Source organism: Eleginops maclovinus, chromosome 2 (genome assembly GCF_036324505.1).
Source record: "Eleginops maclovinus isolate JMC-PN-2008 ecotype Puerto Natales chromosome 2, JC_Emac_rtc_rv5, whole genome shotgun sequence".
Lineage (NCBI taxonomy): Eukaryota > Metazoa > Chordata > Actinopteri > Perciformes > Eleginopidae > Eleginops > Eleginops maclovinus.
This window is the reverse complement of record NC_086350.1, coordinates 26,832,083-26,853,157: the sequence shown is the minus strand read 5'-3', so window position 1 is coordinate 26,853,157 and position 21,075 is coordinate 26,832,083. Positions and strand designations below refer to the sequence as shown.

The 21,075-nt window shown below is 42.9% G+C and overlaps 1 protein-coding gene across 2 annotated transcripts in view; it reads left to right on the top strand.

The window, feature by feature from the left end:
• Positions 1–21,075, top strand: part of spire2 (spire-type actin nucleation factor 2) — a 35,652-nt gene that overhangs the window by 6,729 nt on the left and 7,848 nt on the right. For both annotated transcript variants that reach the window (XM_063898283.1, XM_063898291.1), the window contains exons 2-9: positions 6,378–6,421; positions 7,090–7,473; positions 9,069–9,149; positions 9,254–9,418; positions 11,336–11,422; positions 11,539–11,656; positions 14,642–14,808; positions 15,918–16,140. In XM_063898283.1, coding sequence (XP_063754353.1) covers positions 6,378–6,421; positions 7,090–7,473; positions 9,069–9,149; positions 9,254–9,418; positions 11,336–11,422; positions 11,539–11,656; positions 14,642–14,808; positions 15,918–16,140 — 1,269 coding nt within the window. The remainder of the gene's footprint in view (positions 1–6,377; positions 6,422–7,089; positions 7,474–9,068; positions 9,150–9,253; positions 9,419–11,335; positions 11,423–11,538; positions 11,657–14,641; positions 14,809–15,917; positions 16,141–21,075) is intronic.

The following is a 21,075-nucleotide window of genomic DNA, read 5'->3' as shown; positions in this document are numbered from 1 at the left end:
AGGCTGAAGGTGATGATGTCATTCACTAGAGGCCAGTGTGAGGTCAGAGTCCAGATACATGTGGCTTCTTTCCGATAAAAAGCTTGCATCACATGCCACTGTATAGCTCCCTTGATACAGCTGGAGATCCATATACTGGTCCCCTTGCGGAAGTCCTGGGGTTGGATTGGACTGGGACACTTTTTTGGCATTTCCTCCCCTCTGTGTCCCACTTTCAACACTGTCTCTTCACTACAGACACTGGTGGCCAGGAAAAAATTGCAAAGTCAACTTAATTTTGCTCTGATAGATGAAAAAGCAACCTTTCTGATCTTGCCAACCTATCGATGACTCCAGAAATTTGTATTAGGTTTAACCACTATGGCATTAATGTGCTCCTCATGAGATTAAGCCAAATTTATCTCACACAGAGGGGAGTTTAAATACAGATGTCAGTACAATGAAAAAACTGAAACGTTGACTTTAATGAAGTGTATAATGTCAAAAAATGTAATAAAATTAGTTTACTTGAAAGCATTGACATTAAGTTAAACCTAATATTTTATATTTAAACGTAATATTGCTGCTTTCAACTAACCTAATACAGTTATGTGAAATCTGCTGACATAATACAATTAATTAAAGTCAATGTTTCAGATTTTTCATTGTACTGACAGCTGTAGTGAAGCTCCTCTCTGTGTGCGATAAATTTGGCTTAATCTCATGAGGAGCACATTAATGCTATAACGTTGACTTTAATTAATTGTATTATGTCAACAGATTTCACATAAGAAAGTGCAGGTCAGCTTCGATTCGACATGCAGATGGAGGTCTGAGGGCTCCACCCGGCTGTATGGGACAAAGGTCATTTCACGGGACAGCTGTAAATGAGTGGGGCAGTCTTATTTATAAAGCATGTTTGACTCATAGCGGCATGTTCAAGGTGCTGTAGTTACAACGTATGATAAGAGAGAGAGAGAGAATAAAAAGAGAACAAGAAATATAGTACAAAAGACCTCATGAAAAACACACTTAAAAGCGAGGCTATCCGGCCCGGATGAAGCCCGGGGTCCCCTTCTGGAGCCAGGCCCAGAATGAGGACTTGTCAGCGAGCGTCTGGTGGCCGGGCTTGCCATGGAGCCCGGCCGGGCACAGCCCGAAAAAGCAACGTGGGCAACACCTCCGCTTCCCGGTCCCGAGGGCCCACCACCTACTGGAAACAACGATGGGGTCGGGTGCGTTGCCAGAAGGGTGGCAGTGAAAGCAGAGGGTCTCGACGGACCAGACTCAGGCGACAGAAGCTACCTTTGAGGACGTGGAACGTCACCTCTCTGGGGGGGAAGGAGCCGGAGCTTGTGCGGGAGGTGGAGCGTTACCAGTTGGATGTGGTGGGGCTCACCTCTACGCACAGCGTCGGCTCTGGAACCTTACTTCTGGATAGGGGGTTGGACTCTTTTCTTCTCCGGAGTTGCCCAAGGTGTGAGGCGCCGAGCGGTTGTGGGGATACTCACAAGCCCCCGATTGAGTGCCGCTTTGTTGGAGTTTACCCCAGTGGACGAGAGGGTCGCCTCCCTACGCCTGCGGGTTATGGGGGGGAAAACTCTGACTGTTGTCTGTGCTTATGCACCAGACAGCAGTTCAGAGTATTCGGCCTTCTTGGAGACCCTGAAAGAAGTCCTGTATGGGGCTCCTGAAGGGGACTCCTTAGTCTTGCTGGGAGACTTCAACGCACACGTGGGCAATGATGGAGACACTTGGAGGGGCGTGATTGGGAGGAACGGCCCCCCTGATCTGAACCGGAGTGGTGGTTTGCTACTGGACTTCTGTGCTAGTCATGGATTGGCCATAACAAACACCATGTTTGAACATAAGGATGCTCATAAGTGTACGTGGTACCAGAGCACCCTAGGCAGAAGGTCCATGATCGATTTTGTTATCGTATCATCGGACCTGAGGCCGCATGTTTTGGACACTCGGGTGAAGAGAGGGGCGGAGTTGTCAACTGATCACCATCTGGTGGTGAGTTGGGTCGAGTTGCAGGGGAAGCCTCTGGACAGACCTGGTAAGCCCAAACGTCAAGTGCGGGTGAATTGGGAACGTCTGGAGGAGTCCCATGTCCAGGAGGCCTTCAACTCACACCTCCGGCGGAGCTTTTCAGGCATCCCTGTGGAGGCTGGGGACATTGAACCAGAGTGGGCGGTGTTCAAAGCCTCCATTACCGAAGCTGCGGCGGGGAGCTGTGGTCTCAAGGTCTTAGGTGCCTCAAGGGGCGGTAACCCTCGAACCTCCTGGTGGACACCGGTGGTCAGAGAAGCCGTCCGACTGAAGAAGGAGGCCTTTCGGGATATGTTATCCCTGGGTACTTCTGACGCAGTTGCAAGGTATCGACAGGCCCGAAGGGCAGCAGCCTCAGCCGTGGCCAAGGCAAAGCAGCAGGTGTGGGAGAAGTTCGGAGAAGCCATGGAGAAGGACTTTTGGTCGGCACCAAAGCTGTTCTGGAAAACCGTCTGACACCTCAGGAGGGGGAAGCAGGGAACCATCCAAGCTGTGTACAGTAAGGATAGGACGCTGTTGACCTCAACTGATAGGGTGTTAGGGCGGTGGAAGGAACACTTTGAGGAACTCCTGAATCCGACAACCCCGCCCACTGAGACACTGAGTCACTGAGGTAGTTAAACAGCTCCACAGTGGCAAAGCCCCGGGGGTGGATGAGATCCGCCCAGAAATGCTGAAGGCTCTGGGTGTTGAGGGACTGTCATGGTTGACACGTCTCATCAACATTGCGTGGAAGTCGGAAACAGTACCGAAGGAGTGGCAGACCGGGTGGTGGTTCCCCTTTTTAAAAAGGGGGATCAGAGGGTGTGTGCCAATTACAGAGGCATCACATTACTCAGCCTCCCCGGGAAAGTTTACTCTAAGGGGCTGGAAAGGAGGGTCCGGCCGATTGTCGAACCTCAGATTGAACAGAACAATGCGGTTTTCGTCCTGGTCGTGGAACGACGGACCAGCTTTTCACTCTCGCAAAGATCCTGGAGGGGGCCTGGGAGTACGCTCATCCGGTCTACATGTGCTTTGTGGATTTGGAGAAGGCGTATGACCGGGTTCCCAGGGAGATACTGTGGGAGGTGCTGCTGGAGTATGGGGTGAGGGGGTCTCTGCTCAGGGCCATCCAATCTCTGTACTCTCAAAGCGAGAGCTGTGTCCGGGTCCTCGGTAGCACGTCGGACCGATTTCCGGTGAGGGTTGGCCTCCGCCAGGGCTGCACTTTGTCACCAATCCTGTTTGTGATATTCATGGACAGGATTCCTAGGCATAGTCGTGGGGGAGGGGGTCTGCAGTTCGGTGGGCTAAGGATTGCACCACTGTTTTTTGCAGATGATGTGGTCCTAATGGCTTCATCGGTCTGTGACCTTCAGCACTCACTGGATCGGTTCGCGGCCGAGTGTGAAGCGGCTGGGATGAGGATCAGCACCTCCAAATCTGAGGCCATGGTTCTCAGCAGGAAACCGATGGACTGTCCACTCGGAATCCCCCAGTCAGAGCTGGTTGATGTGGCCAGGGAAAGAGAAGTTTGGGGCTCTCTGCTGGAGCTGTTACCTCCGCGACCCTGACGGTAAAGTGGGAGAAGATGGATGGATGGATCTAATGGTTTGAATAAAACATTTTCTAAGACTGATTCCTTACATCTTCTGGGATTGATAGCTTCATATACATTATTTTTTAAACTTTTTTACATTTATATTTTGAAAGTATTCTCTCGGTTTTGGACAGAATACTCTGATTAAGTGAAGACCCTTCATTTTAATATTTCAACTAAATTAAACCTACATTTTAAACCTGTCATTATCCAATGGCTAAATCTGTTCTACGAATGAATGGAAAGCTCTGTAAGGGATAATGTGCAGCGAGCCAATCAATAATGAGAAAAGAAACCCTGACCGATGAGCAGTTATCCTGATGTTACAGAAAGCCATGAGAAAGGACATATTCTGCTTTTGTATTTTAAAATACCTTTATTCGAGATGTATAGAGTTGATCAGGGGGAAACAGAGGGGAGGACATTGTCTGAATGTTTGGGATGCACGGGATTTGAACCAGCGTACTAGGCAGCCGTTTAGGCATCTGGATAACCAGCACCAACCGCTGAGCTATCCAGCAACCCATATTCTGCTGATGTTCTGGTCCATATCAGTATGTAGTGTCTCTACTTTAAAGAGTCCTCTCCTGCTGATGTTCAGGTGTATATCAGTATGTAGTGTCTCTACTTTAAAGAGTCCTCTCCTGCTGATGTTCAGGTGTATATCAGTATGTAGTGTCTCTACTTTAAAGAGTCCTCTCCTGCTGATGTTCAGGTGTATATCAGTATGTAGTGTCTCTACTTTAAAGAGTCCTCTCCTGCTGATGTTCAGGTGTATATCAGTATGTAGTGTCTCTACTTTAAAGAGTCCTCTCCTGCTGATGTTCAGGTGTATATCAGTATGTAGTGTCTCTACTTTAAAGAGTCCTCTCCTGCTGATGTTCAGGTGTATATCAGTATGTAGTGTCTCTACTTTAAAGAGTCCTCTCCTGCTGATGTTCAGGTGTATATCAGTATGTAATGTCTCTACTTTAAAGAGTCCTCTCCTGCTGATGTTCAGGTGTATATCAGTATGTAATGTCTCTACTTTAAAGAGTCCTCTCCTGCTGATGTTCAGGTGTATATCAGTATGTAGTGTCTCTGTTTCCCTGGATGCTTTAGAGATGCAATCATTACCTTTTTACTGTGAAGCTGATGTGATAGAGCCAAGGCCGAGCATCCTCCCCTTGTCCTGATGGACTCACTGGGTTGTGTGTGAAGACTCTGTTTTCGATGCAGATTCCTGTCCTTTGTGCTTGCTGACCTGTGTCTGTGGGAAAGTGGCAGAGGGATCATGGTTTCACGGGCTGACCCGTCTGACAGGTTTGCAGGGGTTCATGTTATCATCCCATAATAGAGTCTCCTCCTCCAGGGCGAGGAGCTGCTTTTGTTGCACATTAAAGAGAGTCGGTGTTTCCCAGGGAACAGACGGGGGCTGTTGGGTGGGGGGCGCAGCACTCTGTTGTTGACAGGGGAGGATGCTGTGGAAGACAGAACCCCCCCCCCACACACACACACACACCCACCCTCATCACTACTTCCTGACCCACGCTGCCCGTTTCTCATCTTTCTGCTGATCTTTCACCTCTCTCGCTTTTTCTCCCACTCTTTTCATCCCTCTCGTCTCTGATGTTTCCACAAGTCGTCCCCCCCCCCCCCTTTGTCTCCGTCCCCTTCTTCTCTTGTCCGTCCATTCTCCTGACACTCTGCAGTGAGAGCTGCTGATGGTGGAGTTTCAGGCCTCTCGGGTGTCATTACTGATATCTGAGCTGGGAGAAAGAGCTTTTTACTGTCTCGCACACACACACACACACACACACACACACACACACACACACACACACACACACACACACACACACACTAAACATAGCTGCGACAATAATGCATGCCTAAGTTATGACTGTAGGACAGATGGAGTAACTGATTTAATGACTAGAAGACATCGTTTTAACTATTGCTATAAAGTCCACAGCACCACACAGATAGCAGGTTTTTCTTTTGCATTACATTACATTTGATTTCGCTGCTGGTTTATCCAAAGCGGAATATACATTTTAATACAGAGACAGGTCTGGTTGCCAGATCAGATCATTAAACCCCCTTAAAAACAGCCGCCCAACAACCTGCTGAGTAATCACCCAGTTCAATGTAAGGGCATTTCTGATCTTTGTTATGTTACGTGATATCTATCTGTGTGTCCGACCCCATCAAGTGACAAATCACAGCTAACGTGATGTATAAATATGTACAGATCAGCTGTTAATTGAAAGCTTTATTTTGAAAAGAAATCAACGGAAACGCAACCTTAAGTGGTTACTGTTTTGTCTCTTCCCAATTTTTTACATTCACATAAGACTTAAGACATCAGCGCAAGAAATGTTAACACGGCTGTACATCACAAGTTCTCATTAATTATGGAAGACAAGAAGGACACTACCCCTGTCCAGGGGAATCAGGACAATCTGTCCTCACAAGCAAAGATGAACAGTTCCATCTAGCACCTTTTTCTAAGTGTGGTAACTTTTTTTTTACAGGTCTTTAGTTTATCACTCTGTATAAACATTTCAAGCCTGAGTCGGAGTTGTTATTTTCTATGCTGTTTTTGAGTTTCTTTCTATTATTAACTCTAAAGTTTTGTCAGAAATAGCCAGTATAAAAACTACAATGAAGATTTTAATTGAATCAAAGGTTAACATCACCTAGAATTGTCTTTTGAGTCAAATGTTTTGTCTTTTCCTTGATCCTTATTGGTTGCCTGTTCCCTCCTTTCTCTCCTCAGATGACACAGATGGAGCTCCCTCTCCAGCTGCTGCAGAGCGTCAGGTGAGAAAAAACAAAAAAGACACAAAGCACTATGAAATGCATTTTAAAATAGTAAATTCTACCTTGAAATAAGTTTTCCTATATTAAAAATAACACAATCTTACATGATCTGCTGTCTTTAGCGATGGAAGAAGTATTCTGATCTCCTAAATTAAGTGGCATTACTACAGTTTAAATAATCTTGCATTCAAAATTGTACTTCATTTACTAAAAGTATGAGCATTAGAATATACTTAAAGTACAACAATTAAAAGTTATTGTCTGAATAGATGGAGCTTTTGCATACATACATGTAACGTGGTAGGTGTGTCGGAAGTGATGGAAGTAAACATGAGAAATCAGAAGAGGTTAGTTTTCCTGACTGAACTTGCAATAGAGTTCATGAGTTAATTTGCATTTTGTATTAAAAAACTATATTTGTAAAGTATTTAAAGATATCAAATAATCTTGGCACAGCAAAAGTAAAACATGAAATCTAAATACTGAACCAGTACCTGAACCCTGTGCTTGGTTTCATTCCACCACTGGCTGACCAATCGGAAGTCTTTTATGTTCATTGTTAGGGTTTGGTCTGAGTGGATTGGTTGAATTTAATTGGGCAGGATTTTGACCGTCTTGTTTCTGGATGGAAAAGGACAATATTTACTCCCTTGTGTCTCCACCTCCAGCTGGTGCGGTCGCTGGGTGTGGCCATCTATCGAGCTCTGGACTGGGGACTGGACGACAGCGAGGAGCGGGAGCTCAGCCCGCAGCTGGAGCACCTCATCGAACGCATGGCGGGGGAGGACCAGGGTGGAGAGGGGCTCAGCACTGCCAGGAACGGTACCACAGATGAGGGCTACAGCGGCCAGGAGGAGGAAGAGGAGGAAGAGGAGGAGCAGCAGGGAGGGACAAGGCCGGTGTGTACCATCCGCCAGGTGATGGCGCTGTGTGCGTCTCGGCTGGCTAACACAGGCCTGGCTGCAGATCACTACCAGGCGGTGTGCAGGGCTCTGTTTGTGGAGACTCTGGAGCTGCAGACCTTCCTCATCAAGATCAGAGATGCAAAGCAGGTGCGTTAGGTTGTCATGGCAACATATATAACCCTTGAAGATCACCTTTACTTAAAAATGTCTCCCCTAAAATGTTTTAACTTGACTATAGCAGCAATTAAAGGGTGCATATAGAGTAAATGGTCTGCAGAGGCTAAAATCCCTGTGTTCCCTCCAAAGGGAGTTTCTTTCCCCCCGCCTAAAACACCTCCTTTGAACTCCTTTGTTTACCTCAATTACATAGTGACATCACTATGTAACACTGGCACTTCTATTGGCTAGTGCTACAACACATTGTACGTGATAGACTAAGAGGCGGGACATCTCAAAGCAGTTGACCAATCACAACAGAGCCAGCCAGCTAAACAATCAGAGCAGACTGACTCTGGTTTCAGACAGAGGATGAAAAGAGGTGCTGCAGCACAGGCAGTATGAGAATAAAGAGCTTTTTAACCTTTAAAGCATGGAGACATGTCCCAGGAGAGACACTACATACTGATATACACCTGAACATCAGCAGGGAAGGACTCTTTAAAGTAGAGACACTACAAACTGATATACACCTGAACATCAGCAGCAGAGGACTCTTTAAAGTAGAGACGCTACATACTGATATACACCTGAACATCAGCAGGAGAGGACTCTTTAAAGTAGAGACACTACATACTGATATACACCTGAATATCAGCAGGAGAGGACTCTTTAAAGTAGAGACACTATATACTGATATACACCTGAACATCAGCAGGAGAGGACTCTTTAAAGTAGAGACACTACATACTGATATACACCTGAACATCAGCAGGAGAGGACTCTTTAAAGTAGAGACACTACAAACTGATATACACCTGAACATCAGCAGGAGAGGACTCTTTAAAGTAGAGACACTACATACTGATATACACCTGAACATCAGCAGGAGAGGACTCTTTAAAGTAGAGACACTACATACTGATATACACCTGAACATCAGCAGGAGAGGACTCTTTAAAGTAGAGACACTACATACTGATATACACCTGAACATCAGCAGGAGAGGACTCTTTAAAGTAGAGACACTACATACTGATATACACCTGAACATCAGCAGGAGAGGACTCTTTAAAGTAGAGACACTACATACTGATATACACCTGAACATCAGCAGGAGAGGACTCTTTAAAGTAGAGACACTACATACTGATATACACCTGAACATCAACAGGAGAGGACTCTTTAAAGTAGAGACACTACATACTGATATACACCTGAACATCAGCAGGAGAGGACTCTTTAAAGTAGAGACTCTACATACTGATATACACGTGAAAATCAGCAGAACATGTCTTCAATAAACTACATTCTTTTTCCCCTTACATAACCCTGAACAATTTGTACATATTGTACTCACAGATCCTCATTGCATTAACATTTTAATTGACTAAAATGCAACTACTTAGCACATTTTAACCCATGTGCAATGCCTCGTTGACATGCTGCTGTTTGTCTTAGAATTTGTATCAATTAAGTATATGTAATAAAATGTAATTTATACTAATCATCATGCTATCACAATATTATAATCAAAAATAAACCTTTGCTTGGAGTCATGCTCTATTGTTCTATGTGTTGCACAGATGCTGAAGAAGATCACATCAGAGGAAGCTGTGGAGGACAGGTCAACAGCGGAGCTGGACGCACTGAAACACAGAGACTGGGTGAGAGACAGAGACAGGGAGGACAATACAGCAGTGTGTTTTATTAAAGAAGTGTGTATTGTCTTTTTTGCAACATGTCAATGTGTGTGTTGCTTGGTTTCCAGGCGCGTCTGTGGGTGCAGCTAATGAAGGACCTGAGGCAGGGGGTGAAGCTGAAGAAGGTCCAGGAGCAGCCCTTCAACCTGCTGCCCACAGAGTTCAGCCTCACACCCTTCGAGATGCTGATGCAGGACATCCGGACACGCAAGTTCCAGCTGCGCAAAGTCATGGTGAGAGACAAGGAGTGGTTTAACAGCATTGTCAGTTGACGAGTCATGTGTGTGAAATGTCAGCTGTAGAGAAAAAGTGTGCAAAGTTAACTAGAAATGAAGCTAATGAACCAGAGGCGGCCGATTTGAATGTTTTGAATAATGACAGGAGTTGAGATACTTTAACTTAAGAAAGCCGTAGGAGTTGAGATTATCCTGTGTCGTCACTGACATGCTGACTCAGTTGAATCTGAAATGGAAGGAAACAGCAGCCCTCTGTGGGCCCTGGAGGTCTACAGTAGCTCATATTTCTATTGGGACCAGACAAGAACCCAAAAATGACAAAAATGTAGCCTAGATTTTTTTATATTAAGTGGTAAAGTTAGCTAAGCCTAGCCCTGATGCATTCACACTCCATTCAGAAAAGAAGAATGCTTTGCTGGTCCTCTTGCAGAAGATCTGAGAAATTCTTCATTTTTAAATCACTTTCACTTTGTGGTTACTTTGGCATCCCTTTCATACATTTGTTGCAAACAAATCACAGCTAAATCTGTTTACCATGGGCTGAACAAGACTCATTTAGCCGATGCCAGACTTGCTGAAGGCAGTGAATACATCACTGTGAAACTCAGCGAGCTTGTAACATGAGGCATGAATTACTTTGCGCCAATGTATAATCAGCGTAAGAGATGAAATGTCAGATAAAGAGATGAAAGCATATGAAACCGTAAATGAGCGGTAATTCACGAAGCACAGTTGAGTCATAAATGGTAGAAGCAGTGGAAATGTATGAAAATGTTAACTGCAGTATCAGCTCAATCAAAGCATCAGTGATCTTGAGGACTTGATGATATTTCGTAATCACTTGACTTTGTTGAAATGAGGCAGGAGGACATGGAGTGCAGACAGGAGTGAGCCTGTGGCGCCTGTTTGTCATATGAAGACCTTGAAGCCACTTTTCTCTCTCAGGCAGTCCACTGCTCCATATACTGTATTACAGGAAGTCAATGTTATATTACATGCATACACCTTGAGGCCTTCCTAAAGGGCAGATCCATAATTGAGCATCCACTCACAAATATTAATGAACGCGTCTCTCAGCCTTCTGTTCCCTCAGCGTTGGCACAGAAAAGCATCACCGACCGTGCCGTCCCCCTCTGCTTGGTTTGGTTTCCACAGCTGTGATTGCATCCAGCATCAGCTGTTTTCACTGAGCTCTTATAATACCACTGCCTGCTTTAAAAATGGCAGATATTGGATAATTGAACAGATAAACAGTCCTATATTAAGCTATGACCAACAGCTCTTTAGCTCACAGTGGTGTAAAGTAACCAGGTAGATTACCTCAAGTATAAATCCCTTAATATGCTATTATATGCTAATGGTGCATCACTGTGTGTCATGATCCTTGTTTCGTATGTCATGATCCTTGTTTCGTATGTCATGTCCTTGTTTCGTATCTGTCATGTCCTTGTGTTGTGTATTTTATTTTGAAATGTTTTCCCCACTTGTGTCATGTTAAGCTTCACTTCCTGTCTGCGTTTCCCTCCTGTGCCTGATTGTGTCATTGTGTTCACCTGTTGCCCTGTGTTTCTCCTCCCCCTTCCAGCTGTCTCTCGTCTTGTGATTACCCATGTGTATTTAGTCCCTGTTTCCCTTTTGTCTGTTGTTCGGTCGTCGTCATTTCTTCCCTGATCTTGTCCATGTTACCTGCCTGTTCCTGTCGCCCTTCATGTCTGAAGCTAATTGTTTTTCATGTCCTGTGTTCCGCTGGCTTCGTGATTTCATCAACAGCTTTTGAATAAAGCTCGCTTTTTGTTTGAACCCTTACCTGCTTCCCCTTGATTTACTGCACTTGGGTCCTTTTTCCCCAACCCTGACACTGTGTAATTACAGACACAGAACTTCATCCTGTGTTGTGTTTCTTTGAATACTCAGGTGGATGGTGACATTCCCATGATAGTGAAGAGAAACGCCCATGAACTCATCCTAGATTTCATCAGATCAAGACCCCCACTGAAACCAGTAAGTTGGTTTCACCTTTTAATAGACCTTCACTGCAGCAGTGTGAAGCAGTCAGCACATTTTATTGCTTATCCTATTTAAATAATGATTGTGTCATTGTTATTTCTCCTCGTAAGGTTTCAGAGCGCAGCCTCCCCCCTGCCCCCCTGCAGGAGCAGTGCCTCCATGATAAGGTCCTGGCTGAGATCAAGCAGGAGAGAAAGCTCCGGCCTGTGCTCCTGCCCAGCTCCAGACGTAAGAGGAAATAACTTTTACAACACGCCAAAACTAAAGTAAAGCTGCATCACCGGGCACATTTACTGGGTAGGATTGGTGAGGGGGGGGTTACATGGCAGAAATGTATTATATTATTAGGGTATATTTACCTAAACTAAGAACTGTTGTCTTTGTTGTCCTTGCAACCAGCTCTTCATATCTAAAGGAATCCACTTTGTTGGACCATCATGGGTTTTCATTACATTACATTTAGCTGATGCTTTTATCCATAGCATCTTACAATGAGTGCAATAAACCATAAAAATACAAACTCAGAAGATATATGTAGACTCTCTGCTCTCCTGATGTTAATGGAGAGCTTGTTCCACCATTTTTGAGCCAGGTTAGCAAAAAAGAGCTTGTTTCTGTTGAGGGGAACCTGGATCACATTCACAGTGAGTGAGTAGAGAGCTGATTGGCTGATGCAGAGCGACTTGAATGTGCTGGAGTGTATGGTTTAACCATGTCCTGGATGTTGGAAGATCCGGATCCATTCATAACACGGTAGGTAGGCGGGTGTCAGTGGCTTGAAGAGGATTTGGTTAGCTACTGGCAGCCAGTGAAGGGAGCACAGGAGCGGTGCAGTGTGAGAGAAATTCGGGAGGTTGGAAATAAGTCAGGCTGGATGGCAATAAAGGTATACCAGCCAGGAGGTATTTGGACTAGTCAAGGATAGGGAAAGGGAGGGATAAGGAAATAAAACTGAAAAAGAACTCAAAGTAAAAGGGCCGCTGAGACACTAGCGATTCTTGCGCAGGGGAAATGATCCAAGTCCAGGCAAGAATATCCTTTCCATACATTTAATTCCAATAAACAAATTACAATGAACAATTAAACACAAAAAAACATTTGCCTATACTGGTGCGCTAATCCCACCACCACTCCAATATACAGCATACATGATCACCAGGTGCCCAAAACTGCCTTCAAAATAAAAGCATAAAAGAACTACCTTAACTTACACTAAATGGGTGAAAGGTACATTAACAATAAACAAAAACAGCAAGAAAATAAATGTTTAACTATTAAATAATATAAAACAATATACAAGTCAAACAACTGACGTCACCTATTGATTTGTAGACTACCATTTTGAAGCTTTGAGTTTGGGAAAATATGACGTCAATTTTTTCAGGCGACCAAAACTAACTCCATGTGAAAGGTTGAAGGCTGTGATACAAAAACAGGAAGCAACAGGGATCATGAACGAGATAGAAACATGTTTACCGAGGGACCGGTTGCTTGATGGAACTCAAACGATGATGACAAGGACTTTCAGTGTTTTGCTCGTGCTGCTCTATGCAGAAAATAAATATAGTACTGAAGCTGAATGGACAAACCCAAGGTAATAAACAATAATGACACTCTTATTCCGTCCTGCAGCCGCTGAGGGTCACTCCACTGTTCAGTGCTGCTGTTTTCTGCTGGAGTGTGAAACAGGAGTATTTTCCCTTTATAGCTCCAGTCCATGTGGAGGTGGCATTGTGTTTCAATAATATTGACCAGATATTTATAGATGAAGGTCAGTTTAAGGCCACTGATAAAAGAGACACACATTGCTTCAGAGCTGCGATGGGATATTTGTAAAAAAAAACAGCAATTACAACAGCATATCAGAGTTCTGGAAGTTACATTTTCAGCAGAGCTTTAATTATACGCTGTATGGAATAGTGACCTAATGCTTTGAGCAGGGGTGTCCAAACTTTTTATTTGGCCCTCTGTTAATTCTAAAAGTATAATGGAATATGACCCACACATGAGACTTGTGCTCGTCTTATATTGTGCTTCTTAAATATATATGTAAACATATATTACACAATAATATCCATGTGTTAATAAGCCTTTGCAAATAAATTCAGTCAATTAAAGTTGAAAACATTTTCTAACAAATCTTAGTTGATAAAAAAAACAATACATTATTTTCATGATACGCTTGAAATAGACCCTTCATATTTCCCCTTGTTATACGCAATCTGAGGCTTCTGTTTTAAGGGATGAGCTGCCAACAAAATAAATGAAACCCTGTGGAGAGCTGTGATGAAGGCTGTTTGTTTCTCAAAGCATATTCCATTAGGAATAATTGACTTACATTTGATTGATTTTACATTAACATAACTTAACTTATGAGGCAATATACCTCACCTCTAGTGAGGGGCCCAGCCCTTTGTATATTTGTTTGCATGTGGCCCTCAGTGAAAAATGTTCGGACCCCCCTGGGTTAGAGGAACTGTTTCTTCAGAAACTGAGTTCACTACAGTATCGTTACTGCTGATCCATGGGAAATGCTCTAAATCATTAACAGATATTTTTCTAGTTTTTAGTGTTAAAAAAACTAAAGCAGCCAAAAAAGGATTAAATTATTTGCATGTTTAAGAAATGCTCCATAATTGAAAATAAATATAATGTATATGTTGTGGCATTTTAAAAGCAGTGAACTGCCTCAGGATTTTAAATCATTCTCCCATCAGTTATTTGCGAGAATGATTTAATATATTATGTATACTATGCATTAATAACCTGGAGAATTAGAGTACACACTCCTTTAAGCTCACTTTTGATCTTTCACTATTCCTGAGGGGAAAAGCTAGGTCCTTAGCCGCTGCATACTGTGTTCATCAAGTAGTCGCTAATTGTCAGCTAGCGACTAGTCATCGAAATAAAATAAATGTAATTACAATTATTGAATAATAATATCATGATCTTAATGGTGAAACTAGCCCAAAGCCAGTGTTTGTGGGTTGTGTTTGTGTTGGGTATAAACCAGAGGAGTTTCAAAACGCAGCAGAGACACAATCCATGTATATGAAAGAGAAAGAGTCCTGTATTATAAAAATATCTTCACCTTGAGCTCACGGGTCCGAATTTGACTGTAATGAACACAGGGTCTAGCTCAGAATGGCTGCCCTATGCTCTGTTTCCTACGTCTCTGTTCACTGAAAGCGTCTTTGGTTTCTCTCCTCTCAGCGTTTGGCTCTCTGCCCTGCCTGGCTCAGACTCGTCCTTCTAACATCAAATCCACTTCGTGCATCGACCTGTCCGTGTCGGAGCCTGGGCCCCGGCAGCCGCCCCGCCCTCGCGTCCTGCTTAAAGCTCCCACTCTGGCCGAGATGGAGGAGATGAACATATCCGAGGTGAGGCCGGTCAGGAGCTGCAGCGCTGAGAGGGGCGGGGTCCCTGAAAGTAGCACATGTGTGGGATCCCAGCTCGGAGGGAAAGATGGAAAGGGAAAATATTTTTGAGATGAATGCTCGTTTCTTTTGTACAAAGACTTTTTTGTCTTCAGTTGTTTAACATCAAAGGTTGAAGGTGTTACTCCTGCACTCCCACACACATTTAAGTTTTATGTTCTAAAAATGTTTCTTCGAGGCTGCTCAATAATGTATTTTAGATGTTGGCCAAATTCAGTTCAAAATGGAATCAACGCTCAGTCTCCCATACTTTAGAACGGCCAATTGTTTTGTTATTGTTTGGCCCGAAATGGAAATTTTGAGAAAAATGAGGAGATTTAAATAGGCCCTATTCTTCTTTTTGGGCTGTCCCTCTCCTTAAGTGCTAAGGTGCGTGTGCATGTAAATGGTCTGCAAAGGCGAAAATCCCTGTGTTCCCTCCAGAGGGAGTGTCTCTCCGAAAGATGTCGCAGTAGAGGCACTAAATACTAATATGAACCTGAACATGTGCAAAATAGGTCCTCATTAGAGCCAAAAAAATGACACTTATTTCCACCTTCAAAGAAGTGTCACAACTAGTTCCATTTAGTATTACTCACAAAATTCATTGTATGTTTTTTTCTCTCCTGCCTCTGCTGGCTCTGCATGTTACCGCCACCTGTTGATCAGTGGGATGGGGGGGCACCACTGGTAGGAGTGTGTGTGTGTGTGGCTTCAGTTGTCTGTGTGCACTGATGAGGTGCATGCATGAGATAAACAAACCCAGTTCTGCATCGCTACAGATGTAAAACTCCGCAGGAAACCTTGAGGTTACCATGGAAACATACCCCTCCAGCCTAACCTGCTCCTGATCTGGGACGTGTTCAGGTGCAGCTTCACCTCAGACTGAAGTACAGTTACCACCTCTTTACTGTTGCATTGTGAGCATTAGTCTCTCCCTCTGGAGGGAACACAGGGATTTTAGCCTCTGCAGACCATTGACATGCACTAAAACCTATAGAACAAACTGCAGGAGAGGGAGCACCACTACAAGCCGAATAGGTGCTATCCAGTGCTGCCTTCTACCCCCACAGGAGGAAGAGTCCCCAGAAAACGGGGAGCTGAGGCGGGCAGAGAGCTCCCCCACCCCGCTGAAGAGAGACCGCTCCTTCTCAGAACACGACCTGGCCCTGCTGCGTGCCGAGATGCTCCCCTCGCTCTCTGAGACAGGCCAGCTGGGGGGGGCAGTCCGACTGCGGGGGGAGAGGCCTCGGTCCAGGACTCTGACCGGTGCCGGGCCGCCTCCTATTCACAGAGGTCAGTGTGCAAGGATTTTATCAGCATCAACCCAAACAAGAATCAATCATATTCAAAGGGACCCAATGAATGAGTGAGTCCCTATAATTACCATTGAGTTATCCGTTTCAAAGTATCACCTTGTCATAGCAACACTCGCAGTCAACTTGCCATTACATTTGTGTGGGATTGCTTCAATGAGCTTCATGCATATCATCTATATTAAATTAAAATCTGCTCTGTGACTCACTCTGAATTTCATATTGAAGTATGGCAGCATGACAGGATGGCGGGGGGAGAGGAGTGCAACATCATTTAAATACATTTTTTTAACAGACATTTTGACGTGTTGTCACTAACAATACAAGACTGATGGTTTTATCAGGGAAAAAAAGGAAAAGTGCGCTACAATTGGACGACTTTAAAATCCCCGAACGTCCACACACTGTCTCTTCAGTCCCCTGGTCTCTGATGTGTTTTGAGCACATTTGTGTTTCTATATTTGCAAAGTTTTTGAAAGTACAGCGCGTTCTGGGCCGTTGTAGCGCGTCAACCACCGTCAGAATGAGTAACATGTGAAAGGAAAATGCAGCTGATGTCCTGGATATTGTTATTCTAATATTATTCTCCATGGCTCTTTCGTCAGAAATGTAACCAATGATGATACCAATTATTTCACTTTATGCTTTTATGAAGAGGCATTGAGGTTCTTCTTAGCTGAGGTGGAGAAGTACTCAGATCTTGTACTTGAGTAAAAGTAGAAGTACTCAGATCTTGTACTTGAGTAAAGTAGAAGTACTCAGATCTTGTACTTGAGTAAAAGTAGAAGTACTCAGATGTTGTACCTGAGTAAAGTAGAAGTACTCAGATCTTGTACTTGAGTAAAAGTAGAAGTACTCAGATCTTGTACCTGAGTAAAGTAGAAGTACTCAGATCTTGTACTTGAGTAAAAGTAGAAGTACTCAGATCTTGTACTTGAGTAAAGTAGAAGTACTCAGATCTTGTACTTGAGTAAAAGTAGAAGTACTCAGATCTTGTACCTGAGTAAAGTAGAAGTACTCAAATCTTGTACTTGAGTAAAAGTAGAAGTACTCAGATCTTGTACCTGAGTAAAGTAGAAGTACCAGTGTAGGAATACTGTCACAGTAAAAGTATTCTAAATGTTCCTCCAGTAAAAGTAGAAAGCACTCTCATCTAAATGTACTTAAAGTAGCGACAGTAAAAGTAGTCATTGTTTGATTGGTCCATTTCAGAATAATATCTCTGATATGTTTTATAATGATTGATCATTAAAGTGTTCTCAGAGCTGGTAAAGGTGCAGCTAGTTTGAATGGCTTTGTATACTGCAGGGTAGCTGCTGAATTTACTGCAGGTGAACTAAAGTCTGATTTAAGGGCTGATTATATTTACCATCAGTAATCCAGATCTGTAACTAAAGGGATTAAATACATGTAGAGGAGTAAAAGCACACCATTTACCTCTGAACTGTAGTAGAGTAGAAGTACAACGTAGCATAAAATACTCAAGTTAAGTACAAGTGTCTCAAAATTTTACTTGTGTACAGTACTTGAGTAAATGTACTTAGTTACTTCCCACCTCTGCTTCTGAGTAAGGACTATAATAGGCAGGCCTAAAAATGCAAATACAAATGATTCTACATGAAACATGTAGATCATCATAAATGAACAGCACTAATGTGATTAAAATAAGGTTACCTGAGCTCACGCAATATAACTTAAGCAAAAATAGACTGTTATTTGCAGACCATCCAACCAGTCACTGCTGCAGTACATTACATTAGTGATATTTTCCCTATTTACCTGGAAAAAAGGAAAATAATTATTCATTCTAATATATATTTGTTTATTATAATCAATGGATCAGCTGCTGTTTTTGTTTGCTTGCAATAAGACTATTGACCCTGTGTCAAAGGATACACGCTTGATGCATCAACTAGAGGTTAACACAAAACCCAACAACCACCTCTACTCTGTATAACTCTTGAAATGTAATATCTACTCTATTGGAAATGAAACAAATTCAGGGTTTTTATTTAAATCTTTAAAGGCAATAACATTTTTCAGACAAAACGGCCTCTGATCTGTCCTCTGTCATGGCAGAACCATTGACCTCATTAAAAGATTCACAGTCCTGCAGACTCACAGCCTCCCCTGACAGGAGATTACAGCTGTAGTTCATAATCAAATATAAAGATGTGTGGATAAGGGTGGAGGTAAATGGGTTTGAGTTGTGGAGGATGTCTGATGGTCAGGATTCATGCTTCAGCAGCCTGCTCCATATCCAGAGCTCATTACACGGATCCATTCTCAGTCTCTGGAGGGCTGCATGTCACCAGGTTTAGGGAGTAATGGATTACATGTAACAGGTTTACATAATCAGGTTAAAAAAAGAAGGTAACTGTATTCTCTTACAGTTATGTAAAAAAAACTGCTCCATCAGTACTGGGATTACTTGCAGGATTGCGAAGTTACAATCATTTTAAAATAAAGATTGATAAAGTATAGATTGAGTACTCCGGTCATTTTTTCTTTTTGATATCCATTCATTCTTTTGTTGGTGGACACCTGTTTATCAAACTGAAGTACTGTTTGCTTTTAATACTTGTATTCTACTAAAACATCATTTATAAACTTTACTATCCTGTATGCTTAGACTATAATTTAACAGGACACATTTGATCTTAAATATCTTGCTTTTATTCTTTTCTAAGGTTATATTGTTCTATTGTCTTACATTAAACACTTAAGTAAAAAACATCGTATTGATATTTATTTTCTCTTGTATCTATTTACATCGCATTTGTTAGTGAAGTAACAGAAGTAATCAGGTTTAGTCAGAATTCCTTTATTTGTCCCACGGATGAAGAGATTGGGATTCTTTTTATTTATATATATATATATATATATATACATACAGTGGGGCAAAAAAGTATTTAGTCAGCCACCAATTGTGCAAGTTCTCCCATTTAAAAAGATGAGAGGCCTGTAATTTTTATCATAGGTATACCTCAACTATGAGAGACAGAATGGGGGAAACAATCCAGAAAATCACATTGTAGGATTTTTAAAGAATTTATTTTCAAATGATTGTGGAAAATAAGTATTTGGTCAATAACAAAAGTTCATCTCAATACTTTGTATATATTTGTATGTTATATACCCTTTGTTGGCAATGACAGAGGTCAAACGTTTTCTGTAAGTCTTCACAAGGTTTTCACACACTGTTGCTGGTATTTTGGCCCATTCCTCCATGCAGATCTCCTCTAAAGCAGTGATGTTTTGGGGCTGTCGCTGGGCAACACGGACTTTCAACTCCCTCCAAAGATTTTCTATGGGGTTGAGATCTGGAGACTGGCTAGGCCACTCCAGGACCTTGAAATGCTTCTTACGAAGCCACTCCTTCGTTGCCCTGGCGGTGTGTTGGGATCATCGTCATGCTGAAAGATCCAGCCACGCTTCATCTTCAGTGCCCTTGCTGATGGAAGGAGGTTTTCACTCAAAATCTCACGATACATGGCCCCATTCATTCTTTCCTTTGCACGGATCAGTCGTCCTGGTCCCTTTGCAGAAAAACAGCCCCAAAGCATGATGTTTCCACCCCCATGCTTCACAGTAGGTATGGTGTTCTTTGGATGCAACTCTGCATTCTTTCTCCTCCAAACACGACGAGTTGAGTTTTTACCAAAAAGTTCTATTTTGGTTTCATCTGACCATATGACATTCTCCCAATCCTCTTCTGGATCATCCAAATGCCCTCTAGCAAACTTCAGACGGGCCTGGACATGTACTGGCTTAAGCAGGGGGACACGTCTGGAACTGCAGGATTTAAGTCCCTAGCGGCGTAGTGTGTTACTGATGGTAGCCTCTGTTACTTTGGTCCCAGCTCTCTGCAGGTCATTCACTAGGTCCCCCCGTGTGGTTCTGGGATTTTTGCTCACCGTTCTTGTGATCATTTTGACCCCACGGGGTGAGATCTTGCGTGGAGCCCCAGATGGAGGGAGATTAGCAGTGGTCTTGTATGTATCTACCTATTGCAGATTCAGTTTTCCCAGCCTGGTGCAGGTCTACAATGTTGTCTCTGGTCTCCTTTGACAGCTCTTTGGTCTTGGCCATAGTGGAGTTTGGAGTATGACTGTTTGAGGTTGTGGACAGGTGTCTTTTATACTGATAACAAATTCAAAAAGGTGCCATTAATACAGGTAACGAGTGGAGGACAGAGGAGCCTCTTAAAGAAGAAGTTACAGGTCTGTGAGAGCCAGAAATCTTGCTTGTTTGTAGGTGACCAAATACTTATTTTACCGAGGAATTTACAATTAATTCATTAAAAATCCTACAATGTGATTTCCTGGATTGTTTCCCCCATTCTGTCTCTCATAGTTGAAGTGTACCTATGATGAAAATTACAGGCCTCTCTCATCTTTTTAAATGGGAGAACTTGCACAATTGGTGGCTGACTAAATACTTTGTTGCCCCACTGTATATAAAATTACAATGTGCAGATTTAGGTAGATAAGTTAGCAGCAGCAGTATTTATAAAATAAATGAAATAGTCCCCATTTCAGTTTGTACGGTGGTGTCAGGCTAACACAGATTTGGAAATGTATTTAAAATAAATTCTAGATCTTGAGAAATTGTTTAAATCATGAAATAAAACACTATATTGTTCAGCTCCAGATACTGCTGACTAAATGTCTTTGTAGACACTGTGTGATCTGTGAGTTGTAATGTGTAAATGATAAACTGGGGCATGACAGTATTTTGATTAAGAGATTTCAGGTTGTTTTTCAAAAAGATAGTTAATTAAATTTGAAAAGTTTTGCTCTAAAACAAAGGGAATCATTTGGAGTTATCTATAGGTTATTATGCTATGATTTTACTGGTCCAGCCAACTTGAGTTAAAATTGGGGCTGTATGTGGCCCCTGAACTAAAATCAGC